Consider the following 15,480-nt stretch of genomic DNA (forward strand, 5'->3'; position numbering starts at 1 on the left):
CAACTTTCTGTGGTAGAGAATTCCACAGGTTCACCACTCTCTGGATGAAGAAGTTTCTCCTCATCTCGGTCCTAAATGGCTTACCCCTTATCCTTAGACTGTGACCCCTGGTTCTGGACTTCCCCAACATTGGGAACATTCTTCCTGCATCTAACCTGTCCAAACCCGTCAGAATTTTAAACGTTTCTATGAGATCCCCTATCATTCTTCTGAACTCCAGTGAATACAAGCCCAGTTGATCCAGTCTTTCTTGATATGTCAGTCCCGCCATCCCAGGAATCAGTCTGGTGAACCTTCGCTGCACTCCTTCAATAGCAAAAATGTCCTTCCTCAAGTTAGGAGACCAAAACTGTACACAATACTCCAGGTGTGGCATCACCAAGGCCCTGTACAACTGTAGTAACACCTCCCTGCCCCTGTACTCAAATCCCCTCGCAATGAAGGCCAACATGCCATTTGCTTTCTTAACCGCCTGCTGTACCTGCATGCCAACCTTCAATGACTGATGTACCATGACACCCAGGTCTCATTGCACTTCTCCTTTTCCTAATCTGTCACTATTCAGATAATAGTCTGTCTCTCTGTTTTTACCACCAAAGTGGATAACCTCACATTTGTCCACATTACACTTCATTTGCCATGCATTTGCCCACCCACCTAATCTATCCAAGTCACTCTGCAGCCTCATAGCATCCTCCTCGCAGCTCACACTGCCACCCAACTTAGTGTCATCCGCAAATTTGGAGATACTACATTTAATCCCCTCGTCTAAATCATTAATGTACAATGTAAACAGCTGGGGCCCCAGAACAGAACCTTGCGGTACCCCACTAGTCACTGCCTGCCATTCTGAAAAGTACCCATTTACTCCTACTCTTTGCTTCCTGTCTGCCAACCAGTTCTCAATTCACGTCAGCACACTACCCCCAAACCCATGTGCTTTAACTTTGCACATTAATCTCTTGTGTTTCCATTAGCAGAGGGGGTCAAGATCCAAGGGGCATAGATTTAAAGTAATTGGTAGGAGATTTAGAGGGTGGTGAGGGGGTCTGGGACTTACTGCCTGAAAAGGTGATGGAGGCAGAAAGCCTCACCACATTTAAAAAGTACTTGGATGTGCACTTGAAGTGCCGTAACCTACAGGCCTACGGACCAAGAGCTGGAAAGTAGGATTAGGCTAGATAGCTCTTTGTTGGCCAGTGCTGACACGATGGGCCGAAATGGCCTCCTTCCATGCTGTAAATGTCTATGATTCTATTCTATAATTCTCCATTCTTCTGACTCTCACCTATTGTGCATTTCCCTCTCTCTGCACACCATTGATGGGGGTGCCTTCAGTGATTAAGGCTTCCACTTTGCAATTCATTCCCTAAACATCTCCTCCTCGCCTCCTTTAAGACCCTTCTTAAAACACAATTTTGACCAAGCTTTTGGTCACTCTGGCTTAGTGTCCATTTCTGACAGCACCTATGTATAAAATAGAAAAATTGTTTCTCATTAACATAGTTCCCTTAGATCAGATTCAAAGCTCCACATCTTGTGTTGAATTGTAATCTTCCAATCTCTATACCTCCCCTATTCTCTCCACCCCTCCAGCGCTGATGATTAAAGACTCCTATCTCCAACAAGAATTACTGTTGTCAAAGTTTTAACGGTGGTAGCACTGGGACATCTTTCTACATTAAAGGTGCTATATAATTGCAAGTTTCCGTTGTTGATTAGCCTAGCACCATTTCTAAAGAAACAAAAGAGTGATTTTTCTGTGACAACTTCTATATTAAATTGTGGCTGTATAGGTATCGCACAGATCATCAGCAACTCTGTCATTACTACCACCGTTAAAACTTTGACAACAGTAATTCTTGTTGGAGATAGGAGTCTTTAATCATCAGCGCTGGAGGGGTGGAGAGAATAGGGGAGGTATAGAGATTGGAAGATTGCAATTCAACACAAGATGTGGAGCTTTGAATCTGATCTAAGGGAACTATGTTAATGAGAAACAATTTTTCTATTTTATATGTATCGTGAGTTGGCTGATTTTAGCCAGGTAGCAGTTGGATTCTTTTCGTTACCTCAATATTCCTTGGGTCAGAAGGGAAGAATTCAGTCAGGGTTTTATCTCCTGACTGCTATCCAGTGATCTCTGCTGAAAAATGCACATGTGGATGTTGGGCAAGGAAGGATTAGACTCATTGTGATCTCCAAATCGAATGTTTGCTGACACTCACTGTGCAGGGTGAAACATGAAACGTGGCCAGTTGGGCAAGAGATCAGAGGACTAATGGCGATGAGAGAAATCTGGGCAAACATAGTTCAGTAATCTTTTAACTTTATATCCTTGTGACTGGCAATTCGTGATGAAGTTTAACATGATTTGTGAATTCTACATTGGAGCAATCCTTTAAATAGACTATATTAAATATACTATGTGAATGCAGCTTCTACAGTAGACTAAATACAAATGTTTGATACAGCAATAACATAATCTTGAAGAGAATTACCATCTTTGCTCAGGCTAAGAATGCAGTGAATAATCATTATCTCACCATTGCCAGATTCTTCCCCATACTGCTCCTGTAGTACTTATTTCAATCTGTGATTGAACAGGGGACTGTAAAATCTAATGTTTTTTTCTCTCTACCAACCAAGCTACTTCCATTCATTGCAATTATCTCTCAATAAACGTACACATCAGAATTGTTATCCTTTAGTGCATGTGCACTAGCTGTCATTATCTGCACTGATCTACAGTTACAGCAAACAGACAGATCCAGATGTGAATAAACCACCCCATGAATTTCAATGGACAGGTTATAATGGAAATGATAGATAGATGGAGTGGTTTCAAAGCTGAAATCCCATCTTGTAGATTGGATGACAGTTATAAACTATCAAGCTTTGCTCTCATGGTTTATGACATCATCGGAACCCCTTGATCGGATTACTACCTCATAATCTCTTCCAGGTGTCATATATTCTCCATGGAACACTAGGTGTATATATAGTAGCTTGAACTCCTCAACAGTGATGTGTATCAACCTCTTAGTGATTAATTGACTTTGCTTAAATCAATTACTGATTATAAAACTGTTCATTAATGCATAAAACAAATCTTAATTTAGAAATTAGGATTGATGGTAATATGGAAATAACCACTTGATCTGTGCATGGAAGTAACTATGTTTGGGGAAATAGTAGTGTTTAGTGGCTGTTGGTTTCTGATTCAGAAGGTTGTGGGTTCAAGTCCCGCTGCAGAGACTTGAGCACAAAAATCTAGACCGACAGATGAGACGTTAAACTAAGGCCCTGTCTGCTCTCTAAGGTGGATGTAAAAGATTTCATGACACTATTTCGAAGAAGAGCACATGAGTTATTCCCGGTGTCCTGGCCAATATTTATCCCTCAATCAACCTCACTAAAACGTAATATTTTGGTCATTATCACATTGCTGTTTGTGGGAGCTTGCTGCTGCATTTCCTACATTACAACAGTGACTGCACTTCAAACACTACTTCATTGGCTGTAAAGTGCTTTGGGATGTTCTGAGGTTGTGAAGGTGCTATGTAAATGCAAGTCTTTCTTTTTAAATACTATAACCGAAGCCAAGAGGCAATTATGCATTGCTTATTTATAAAATGAGCCTCACCACCAATGCCCTATGAAAATCAAAATATTACAAAGGATTCTAATTAAAGTTAATGTTACTTTTTAAATTATTCCAGTTGAGTTTTTGAATATTTATCTTTAGCAAGTGCTATCAATATTGGTGGAAGTGAGTTAGGAGAGTTATTGAGCCCAGCCATGTCAGAGAAGTGAAATGGCACAATTGCTGAAGTACTTGGATTAATGAATGGCCTAAGTACTATTTCTGCTGATACGAATTTACACTGTCAATCTCAGTTTCTCCTCCAACCACTTTCCCAATTCATGTGGGAGGGAAAACAAATTGTGAAGAGGACACAAAAAATTTGCAAAGGGATATAGGCAGACTAAGTGGGTGGGCAACAATTTGGCAGATGGAGTATAATGTGAGAAAGTGTGAGGTTAACCACTTTGGCAGAAAAATAGAAAAGCAAATTATAATTTAAATAGAGAAAAATTGCAAAGTGCTGCAGTACAGAGGGACCTGGGGGTCCTTATGCATGAAACATAAAAAGTTAGTATACAGGTACAGCAAGTAATCAGGAAAGCAAATGGAACGTTGGCCTTTATTGCAAGGGGGATAGAGTATAAAAGCAGAGAAGTCCTGCTACAACTGTACAGGATATTGGTGAGGCCACACCTGGAGTACTGCGTACAGTTTTGGTCTCTGTATTTAAGGAAGGATATACTTGCATCCGAGGCTGTTCAGAGAAGGCTCACTAGGTTGATTCTGGAGATGAGGGGCTTGACTTATGAAGATATCTTGAGTAGGTTAGGCCTATATACATTGGAGTTCAGAAGAATGAGAGGTGATCTTGGTGGAAGTGAGTTAGGAGAGTTATTGAGCCCAGCCATGTCAGAGAAGTGAAATGGCACAATTGCTGAAGTACTTGGGTTAATGAATGGCTTAAGCACCAATTCTGCTGATACAAATTTACACGGTTATCCATTTTGGGGGCAAAAACACGAAGGCAGAATATTATCTGGATACCGGCAGATTAGAAAAAGGGGAAATGCAACGAAACCTGGGTGTCATGGTTCATCAGTCACTGAAAGTGGGCAAGCAGGTACAGCAGGCAGTGAAGAAGGCAAATGGTATGTTGGCCTTCATAGCTAGGGGATTTGAATATAGGAGCAGGGAGGTATAACTGCAGTTGTACAGGGCCTTAGTGAGGCCTCACCTGGAATATTGTGTACAGTTTTGGTCTCCTAATCTGAGGAAGGACGTTCTTGCTATTGAGGGACGCAGCGAAGGTTCACCAGACTGATTCCAGGGATGGCTGGGCTGTTATATGAGGAGAGACTGGATCAACTGGGCCTTTATTCAGTGGAGTTTAGAAGGATGAGAGGGGATCTCATAGAAACGTATAAGATTCTGATGGAACTGGACAGGTTAGATGCGGGACGAATGTTCCCGATGTTGGGGAAGTCCAAAACCAGGGGACATAGTCTTAGGATATGGGGTAGGCCATTTAGGACTGAGATGAGGAGAAACTTCTTCACTCAGAGAGTTGTTAACCTGTGGAATTCCCTGCTGCAGAGAGTTGTTGATGCCAGTTCATTGGATATATTCAAGAGGGAGTTAGATATGGCCCTTACGGCTAAGGGGATCAAGGGGTATGGAGAGAAAGCAGGAAAGGGGTACTGAGGGAATGATCAGCCATGATCTTATTGAATGGTGGTGCAGGCTCGAAGGTCCGAATGGCCTACTCCTGCACCTATTTTCTATATTTCTATCTTATCGAAACATATAAGATAATGAGGGGGCTCGACAAGATGGATGCAGAGAGGATATCTCCACTCATACGGAAAACTAAAACTAGGGGACATATGCTCAGAATAAGAGGCCGCCCATTTAAAACTGGCATGAGGAGCAATTTCTTTTCTTAGCGGGTTGTAAATCTATGTAATTTTCTGCCCCAGAGAGCTGTGGAGGCTGGGTCATTGAATATATTTAAGGCAGAGATAGACAGATTTTTGAGCAATAAGGGAATAAAGGGTTATGGGGAGCTGGCAGGGAAGTGGAGCTGAGTCCATGATCAGATCAGCCATGATCTTATTAAATGGCGGAGCAGGCTCTAGGGGCCAGGTGGCCTACTCCTGCTCCTATTTCTTATGTTCTTGTTCTTGTGTCTGAATTCTCACCGTTAAGTAGCTCCCAAAAATAAAAAGATTAAAACTAATTATAGTTCTGTGTAAAAGATTAGCAGATACTAATGATTAAATTCAATCTGTAATCCTTTCCCATCCAAAGCACCCAAATGAGGGGTTAAGGTTCCATTGAAATAATTGATAACCTTGATATTTCTGGATTGAAACAGTTATTTTTTTATGTGTAACCAGAAAATCAGTGTGTAACATTAATATTAGATATAGAAAATATTTCTACAACTATAATTATTACACAGTACTACATTAATGTGATCACTGGTTAAATTATAGATGACTTCAGGGTGATGCAATGATTTCCGTTTTGCTAAGAACAGTGATACCTCTGTGACTTACTGAAATCAAGGTGTGTTTAACACTTAAGGTCATTCTGTGATTAGAAAAAAAACAGCAGACACAATGCAGTATTGTTTTAACAATCATATGGAAAGTGCATGATAGAGAGTGCCCTAATTAATAAGTCTTATCAGAGAATGTTATAATTAGAGGTTGCCGTGTTACTGGTAGCTGACTCAAGCTATCCAGAATTTTTTCACGTTGAAAAAACACATTATAAATTGAAATTTATGTGAAGTAGTGTTTTGATAAAGATTTACATTAGTAGAAATTCCTTCCTATTTTCTTCTCATTTCCCTTCCCACGCCTTTCCTTTTCCAGTGCTCCTCTGGTAGACTGGATGTGGTAGACTGCACTGGGATGACTAACCTTTTGCGTTTGCTTCTACTTCCTCACAAGACAACAAAGCATAGCTAGGATTCGGAAGCTATCATTTGGTGGACCATAGGCACAATTCCAAGAACTAGTTCTTTCCACAGCATATTATTGTCCATTTCTGAAGTGAGAAAGCAATGAGGGACATGGTGAGAAGGTAAATAGGTGAGGTTGATCTCGTAAAAATGATAGGCTTGTTGGGCTTAGTGGCCTTTTCATGTTCCTAAAAATATATGTTCTTATCCCTCTCATGGTAATCCTAAACTTAAAATATATGGTTTGCTTTCTGAGCAACAAATTTACACTTAATCTGTAATTACAAAAGAATCTATAGAATTAGTGAAGTTGAAACTCTGCCAGAAGCGAGTTCTGTGAAACAATTAAAAACCACATTTAATTTCTAAAAAAGTTCAGTTCAAGTTCTTCACATGTTTCATGCACGCACTGAATTTCTGTTTGTTGGTTTTATTGCCATGTTATCAGTTTACATTTATCAAAGATATCTGAAATGTTGTCAGAAGGCTGATATCTCTATATAATTAGATCTATATACAACAGACATCTCAAAACACTGAAGAACTACCACCAGTGCTGCCTCTGCAAGATCCTGCAAATCCATTGGGAGGACAGATGCACCAACATCAATTTCTTGCTCAGGCCAACATCCCCAGCATCGAAGCACTGACCATGCTCGATCAGCTCCGTTGGGTGGGCACAATATGAGACTCCCAAAGTAAGCGCTCTACTCGGAGCTTTGTCACAGCAAGTGAGCCCCAGGTGGGCAGAGGAAACGCTACAAGGACACCTTCAAAGTTTCCTTGATAAAGTGTAACATCCCCATTGGCACCTGGGAATCCCTGGCTCAAGACCGCCCAAAGTGGAGGTAGAGCATCCAGGAGGTTGCTGAGTGCCTCGCGTCTCATCGCCGAGAGCATGCAGAAACCAAGCACAGACAGAGGAAGGAGCATGCGTCAACCCAGGCTCTCCTCCCCCCCCTCCCCTTTCCTTCAACCACTGTCTGCCCCACCTGTGACAGAGACTGTAGGTCCCGCATTGGACTCTTCAGCCACCAGAGAACTCATTTTTAGAGTGGAAGCAAGTCATCCTCGACTGAGATGAACTGCCTATGATGATGATGATAATTAGATCACACTTTCACGACCACCAGACGTCTCAAAGTGCTTTACAGCTAATGAAGTACATTTGGAGTGCAGTCACTGTTGTAATGTAGGAAATGTTGTAATGTTTGAGTGTGTTTTAATTACAAACATCAACCAAAGGACCAATCTGTGAATGTTGACCAATTTGATTGTGTTTTAAGTATGAATGGCTATAACTGAAATACAGGAGACTGGTTCTTGTTGCTGCAGCAATTTAGAGGGGCATTCCTGCTTGATAAAATGTATTAAAGAGCATTTTTATCAGATTTGGGAGATAACCCCTTACTTGCTGATTTTAGATTACAAAAATACAAAATTTCAAAAATGAATACATGCAAAATTCAAGTTTGTCACAGTGGGTTTCCTGAGCCTTATCGTGCTCTGCGATCTTGTATAAAGCCACAACGTGTTTTACATGTAGGTCCAACAGAAGTCATACTGGAAAATTAGATGGACACCAAAATGTGCAGGGATCTGGTGTAACAGGACCCTGCAGCATTTCGCACCTCAGGGGAAAATGCAGTTTCTAATTTCTTGATTATTGGAACAGGAGTAGACCGTTCAGCCCCTCAATCCTATTGAAAACCCAATATGCTTGGGAGCAGCAGGTCTGTGCTTGCAATTTATTGGTTACCGATCTCAGCCAGGCTCTGAAACAGGAAAGGTGCTGCCAAAGAGGGAAGTGAGAACCTGGGAGGACAAGTAAATGTAGGTTACTCTGGGGCACTTCTTCCAATCTGGGGTAAGAGTGGTATTGGAAGAGTTCTGGGACAGATCACTTGCCTGCCCTCTAAACTACTTTCATAATAACTATGGGACTAAACATCATAATTTCTTCTATAAATTCTCCTTTGAGCATGTTAATAGTACAGCACGATAGCGATTATGTAACTCACCTGTTCACCCCCTCTCTCTTTACTTTGGAAGTTCTCTGGCTGAGATTGGTTCCTTGTTAAATTTTATAAGATACATTATATTAAAGAACTCGCAATAGTCTAGATTGTTTTAGGAAACGAAAAGTTAGCCACTAGAATGCAGAGACTATTGGTTAACTTCCCTCTTTTATATGGCTGCAAATGGTGGTGGGAGGTTTGAATCCAAGTGTGATTCTTGCACCTGCCCAGCTGAGCAGGAAGCTCTCACTGTGAACAGGCGATCTTCTGGCAATATGAGGAGTCTTTCTGTAATAGTTATTTAGCATTTGCTGCAGTTTACCCCCAACAGCCAATATGGCAGATTTTCTATGCTTTTCAAAGAGGCTGAAATCACATGTGAAAAACACAGATAACAGTGACTGAATATGTTGCATTTTGCAATAAAACAAGCAAAATACTGCAGATGCTGGAAACTTGCATTGTACAAATAGACCGTTTTTAAACCAAGATGTTGGATATCAGATGGCTCCAGTGATCGTGTACTCACTGGTACGCTACCCAGCGCTGAGCCTGCGGCCAACACCTCGCCGTAGGCAATTAGGCCCATATAGCAGTGCATGGTCTCCAGTCATCCTGAACCCCCTTGCCACTGGACCAAGACCTCGCTCAGCTAAGCTCGTGTGTGTAGCTGGCGTGCAACAATCACCCCACGGTAAAAGAAATCACGCACAGGCATCTTCCACTCCTCTAACATGAAGTTCGGGACCTGGAATGTCAGGACCCTCATGGACAACCCCAACAGCGACAGACCAGAACATTGCACCGCCATAATTGCCCGGGAACTTAGATGCTGATATCGACATCGCAGCCCTAAATGAGACTCAGCGGGCAGGGGAAGGCCAGCTCAAGGAACAAGGTGGAGGTTACACCTTCTTCTGGAAAGGGAAACCAGAGGCAGAACGCCGCCTCCATGGAGTCGGCTTCGCCATCAAAAACGAGCTGGTCGACCGCCTGAAAGGCTCCCCCTGCGGGACTAACGAACACCTCATGTCACTTCGACTCACTCTATCCCGGAACAGGTGCACCACAGTCATCAGTGCTTACGCCCCAACACTCGATGCAACAGATGAGGCCAAAGAGGGTTTTTACTCCAACCTCGAAAAATACCTGACCTGTGTCTCCACGGGTGACAAACTGATCCTCCTCGGCGACTTCAACGCCAGGGTACGGCAGGGACACAGACCTCTGGGGAGGCGTGACTGGCAGAGAGGGGGTAGGGAAAGCCAACTCCAGCAGTACCCTACTCCTGACAAAATATCCAGAGCATGAACTTGTCATCACCAGCACCTTGTTCCGTCAGAGAGACAAATACAAGGCATCATGGCAACACTCTTGCTCCAAGCACTGGCACCTGCTCGACTATGTCATCGTCCGAGCCAGGAATCGCAAGGATGTGCGCATCACCCATGCCATGACAGGAGCTAATGACTGCTGGACGGACCACCGCCTAATCAGATCCATCGTTGACATCAACATAACCCCAAAGCAAAGGGGGCAGCAGAAGCAGTGTCGCAAAAAAGTCAATGCTGGGGCACTTAAGGAACCTGCTAAGAGAGCACTTTACAGTCCGCGCCTCACAGCTAACCTGGTGTGCCTTGATGACTCCAAGACGCAGAATGCCCACAGCGCTTGGTCTGCCCTCCAGGCCTACATAACCAGTGTCTGCAAGGAGACGCTCGGTCACTCAGCCAGGAAACACCAGGATTGGTTTGATGAGAATGATCAGGAGATTCAAGAACTAATAGACTGCAAGCGCAGGGCATTTCTGAGCCTTAAACAGCAACCCAACTCGGGAGCAGCAAAGCAGCTAAAGACTAAGGTCCAACAAAAAACCCGGGACCTAAAGAACAGGTGGTGGACGGATAAAGCACAGGAGATACAGCAGCTGGCCGACAGACATGATGTGTGAGGATTCTTCACTGCAGTCAAGACCACTTAGGGGCCAAACACCCAAGGGCCCACCCCACTCCTGGCCAAGAACAGGGAAACACTCATCAAGGACACTGAGGCAGTCAGGGCCCGCTGGAAGGAACATTTCGAAGATCTCCTCAATTGAGACTCTACCTTTGACTCGAGTGTTCTCGACTCCATTCCGCAGCATGCTACCCGCCACCACCTCAGTGAGACCCCAACACTGCATGAGGTAGAAAAGGCCATAAGACAGCTAAAAAACAAGGCTACGGGAGCAGATGGGATCCCTGCTGAGGCACTGAAGTATGGCGGAGAGGCACTACTGGCGCGAATACACGACCTCATCTCTCTCATCTGGAGGGAGGAGAGCATGCCGGGAGATCTTAGAGATGCAGTGATCGTGACCATCTTTAAAAAAGGGGACAAATCCGACTGCGGCAACTACAGATGAATCTCCCTGCTATCAACGACTGGGAAAGTTGTTGCTAGAGTCCTCCTCAATTGTCTTCTCCCCGTGGCGGAGGAGCTCCTCCCGGAGTCGCAGCGCGGATTTCGTCCCTTCTGGGGCACAACGGACATGATTTTTGCAGCGCGACAGCTGCAGGAAAAATGCAGGGAACAGCGCCAGCCCTTATACATGGCCTTCTTCGACCTTACAAAAGCCTTTGACACTGTAAACTATGAGGGTCTATGGAGCATCCTCTTCCGTTTCAGACGCCCCCAAAAGTACGTCACCATCCTCCGCCAGCTCCACGACGACATGCAAGCCGTGATCCTTACCAACGGATCCATCACAGACTCAATTCATGTCCGGACTGGGGTCAAGCAGGGCTGCGTCATCGCCCCAACCCTCTTCTCAATCTTCCTCGCTGCCATGCTCCACCTCACAGTTGATAAGCTGGAGTGGAGCTAAACTACAGAATCAGTGGGAAGCTGTTCAACCTTTGCTGTCTCCAGGCCAGGTCCAAGACCACTCCAACCTCTGTCGTCGAGCTACAGTACACGGACGATGCCTGCGTCTGTGCACACACAGAGGCTGAACTCCAGGACATAGTCGACATATTTACCAATGCGTATGAAAACATGGGCCTTACACTAAACATTAGTAAGACAAAGGTCCTACACCAGCCTGTCCTCGCCGCACAGCACTGCCCCCAAACATCAAGATCCACGGTGTGGTCCTGGACAACGTGGACCACTTCCCCTATCTCAGGAGCCTCCAATCAACAAGAGCAGGCATTGATGATGAGATCCAACACCTCCTCCAGTGCGTCAGTGCAGCCTTCGGCTGCCTGAGGAAAAGAGTGTTTGAAGATAAGTCCCTCAAAACTGTCACCAAGCTCATGGTCTACAGGGCCGTAGTAATTCCCGCCCTCCTGTATGGCTCAGAGACACGGACCATGTACAGTAGACACCTGAAGCCGCTGGAGAAATACCACCAACGATGTCTCCGCAGGATCTTACAAATCCCCTGGGAGGACAGACACACAAACATTAGCATCCTCGTCCAGGCCAACATCCCCAGCATTGAAGCACGGACCACACTTGATCAGCTCCACTGGGCAGACCACATTGTTCGCATGCCTGACACGAGACTCCCAAAGCAAGCGCTCTACTCGGAACTCGTCCATGGCAAACGAGCCAAAGGCGGGCAGAGAAAACTTTACAAGGACACCCTCAAAGCCTCCCTGATAAAGTGCGACATCCCCACTGACACCTGGGAGTCCTTGGCAATAGACCGCCCTAAGTGGAGGAAGTGTATTCGGGAGGGCGCTGAGCTCCTCAAGTATTGTTGCTGATAGCATGCAGAAATCAAGCGCAGGCAGTAGAAGGAGCATGCGGCAAACCAGTCCCACCCACCCTTTCCCTCAACGACTATCTGTCCCACCTGTGACAGAGACTGTGGTTCTCATATTGGACTGTACAGCCACCTAAGAACTCATGCTAAGAGTGGAAGCAAGTCTTCCTCGATCCCGAGGGACTGCCTATGATGATGTTGATGGGCACGATTATATTATTTAACATTTTAAACTTAAATATTGAAAAACTGTTTGAGCTGGTTCTAATTTCATTCCAGACTCCTGAAGGTCAGAGGAGCCAGGTGACCCAATGTGAACACATGTAGAAATGATACAGATTGCATATCTTCTGGGAAGCTCTGAGTTTACAATATCATCTGGTTCTTGTCCAGAAAGGCACCTTTGTTTCATTCTCAGGAGAGAAAACTCACATCAGTTCTCAGGATGATGTCTCTTGGAAATAAAGTGTGCCACTCTCTACAGGAAAGAAAATTACACTTTCACTCTTTTTAATGTATGCTTTCAGCTCCTTGTGGTTCGGAGATGTTAAGATTAGCGCGGCTTCAACTGGAAATCAGCAGCGACTGGGGTTTGCTGATGTCAACCCCTAGGAGGAGTCAGTCAGTCAGTCAAATCCGCCAGCCTGTCTCTCTCTATTACAGTCACTCAGATGTAGCCGGATGAGTTTTAGTTCAAGATGGATTTTCACTCTGGATTACATCTACAGCGGAGCTGCTGAACTAGCCGGAGAGTGCGGGACCGGCTCTGTAAATACAAACAAGCTCAAGATCCTCTGTTTTCCCAAACACAGATTTGTCCGCAAGACGTTTCATTCGCGTGTGTATGTGTGTGGTGTGTGTGTTTGTTTGGCAGACGGAATCCAGACCCCCGAAGCGATCAGGCATCATCATGGCAACGTGCGCTTTGCTTCAGCCCATGGGCAGCCTGCTGCTGTTGCTGCTGCTGTTCCTCAACCCTCTGGACTGCGGATCGCTCGCCCCTTATACGGACCGGTCTGGTTTTACAGACTCGACCGACTTGCCAGTGAATTCTGCCGCTGAAAGCACAAGCTGGGAGGAGGGCTCGCAGCCCGGTTGGAGGACTCGTAGCCCCGGTACGGACTCGCTCTCCATCTGGGGCTGGGGCTCTGGTGATCGGCGACAGTCACCTTCCCAGCCCAGTGGCGGTAAGTCAACCGATATCGACCAATCTCGCCCTGCCGCAGCACCACTTTCCCTCTCCTGCATACTTCGGGCGCCCGTTCTTCAACACCGCAATTTACACCAGCAGCGGCGGCACGTGTTTTTATCCAAAAAAAGTAACTTTTGTTTAGAAACTCCCTCCCCCTGCTTCAGCTGCTGTGTGTTTCATATCTCGCCAAACGATGGTTTAGAGTTGGAAATCGGCGGACATCAATTATAACCCCGAATAATGGTTAAAGAGAATAGTCTTTAGTTGGCGTCAGGTTTATGGATTATGATAATGCATGGTTCCTCTCTTCCTCATAAGTGATAAAGTTGAAGGCAAAGCCTGCTAACAGTTTGTGATGTGAGAATTTAATGTTACTCTGTCTAAAGAGAATCCTGGTCAAAATATTAAAAGTCCCGAAGCCCTTCAACACCAACACGCTTACAATACACAGGCGGAGGATGTCGCTTAGCAGTCGGAAGTGTTATGGTCAGTGAAACACCCAGTCATGATAGAGCTTCAGAAATAAATGAACACAAATTCCTAAAGATACATTTAAAATATGTTTTTAGTGACTTTGTACCAATCAAGTCTTAGTTTGCGACAAGAAACAGATCTATTCCTAAAATGCCAAAAGTTTTAAAATCCTAGATACATATGATATTGTTAGATTTATATTCTTTGAGGTCCTGGCGTCGCTTCTCCCTACACTCATTTTAACGATACAGAATCAAGAAATTGAGCTGTACTTGATTTTATAAGTAAGACAGGTACTTTTATCATTATCTGTCACCGTTTAAAAGTATGCCGTTGGACTTGCAACTTGCTTTAAAAAGCTTGTGAAATGCAAAGAGCCGTACACCAGTAACAGAAGCTGAAGATGTCGGTGCTCAGCAGGTCAGTATTTGTGGGGTGAGTACACAACATAACCTTGCAGGTGTCTTTCCTTCATCAGAACTGCTCTCTTCTCTTCCCACATCCCGCTGACCTGCTGAGTCTTCCCAGCATTTTCTGCTTCTGTTTCAGATTTCCAGCATCTGTTGTTTTTTGCTTTATTTGGTGGTACATCCCTCAAGATTGTCATATGTTCTTTAATACGTGCAAATGAACTTTGACTTATGTATTATTCCAGAGGTCAGTACAATTACAAATCATTGTAAAATAAACTACTTATGCAGTGTCTATTGTGCAGGCAAATGTTGTGGATGAGAATAGTGTGGTTGAGAACAAATTTAGTCACTTTTAACTTAGCATAAACCTGTACCATGCTCTTTGAGTTAGTATTTTCATTTAAATATATATATATAATACACACACATTATGGGCTCTCCTGATGGATCTGTTGATAAAGGAGCTGAGCTATGGTTTTCACTCCTGATTCATTGTCCAGTGAGCGCTGTGAGAAAGTGCGTCTGTGTGGAAATCTGGTGAAGAATGAATTGGACTCAGTTGTGATGCTCCCTACTGTCTAATAGCCTACCTAACGCCACTTTTTAAAAAAGGAGGGAGAAAGAAGGCGGGTAATTATAGACCGGTTAGCCTGACATCAGTAGTGGGGAAAATGTTGGAATCAATTATTAAGGATGAAATAGCTGCACATTTGGAAAGCAGTGACAGGATCGGTCCAAGTCGATATGGATTTATGAAAGGGAAATCATGCTTGACAAATCTTCTGGAATTTTTTGAGAATGTAATTAGTAGAGTGGACAAGGGAGAACCAGTGGATGTAGTATATTTGGACTTTGAAAAGGCCTTTGACAAGGTCCCACACAAGAGATTGGTGTGCAAAATCAAAGCACATGGTATTGGGGGCAATGTACTGGCGTGGATAGAGAATTGGTTGGCAGACAGGAAGCAGAGAGTTGGGATAAACGGATCCTTTTCGGAATCGGAGGCAGTGACTAGTGGAGTGCCGCAGGGCTCAGTGCTGGGACCACAGCTCTTTACAATATACATTATTGATTT

The 15,480-nt window shown here is 44.3% G+C and overlaps 1 protein-coding gene across 1 annotated transcript in view; it reads left to right on the forward strand.

Annotated features, from left to right (window-relative positions):
* The first annotated feature begins 13,007 nt into the window (after positions 1–13,007).
* Positions 13,008–15,480, forward strand: part of heg1 (heart development protein with EGF-like domains 1) — a 142,506-nt gene continuing 140,033 nt past the window's right edge. The window contains 2 exon segments of the mRNA XM_070875499.1: positions 13,008–13,118; positions 13,120–13,513. Of these exon segments, the coding sequence (XP_070731600.1) occupies positions 13,008–13,118; positions 13,120–13,513 (505 nt within the window).

Source organism: Pristiophorus japonicus, chromosome 3 (assembly GCF_044704955.1).
Source record: "Pristiophorus japonicus isolate sPriJap1 chromosome 3, sPriJap1.hap1, whole genome shotgun sequence".
Classification (NCBI taxonomy): Eukaryota; Metazoa; Chordata; class Chondrichthyes; family Pristiophoridae; genus Pristiophorus; species Pristiophorus japonicus.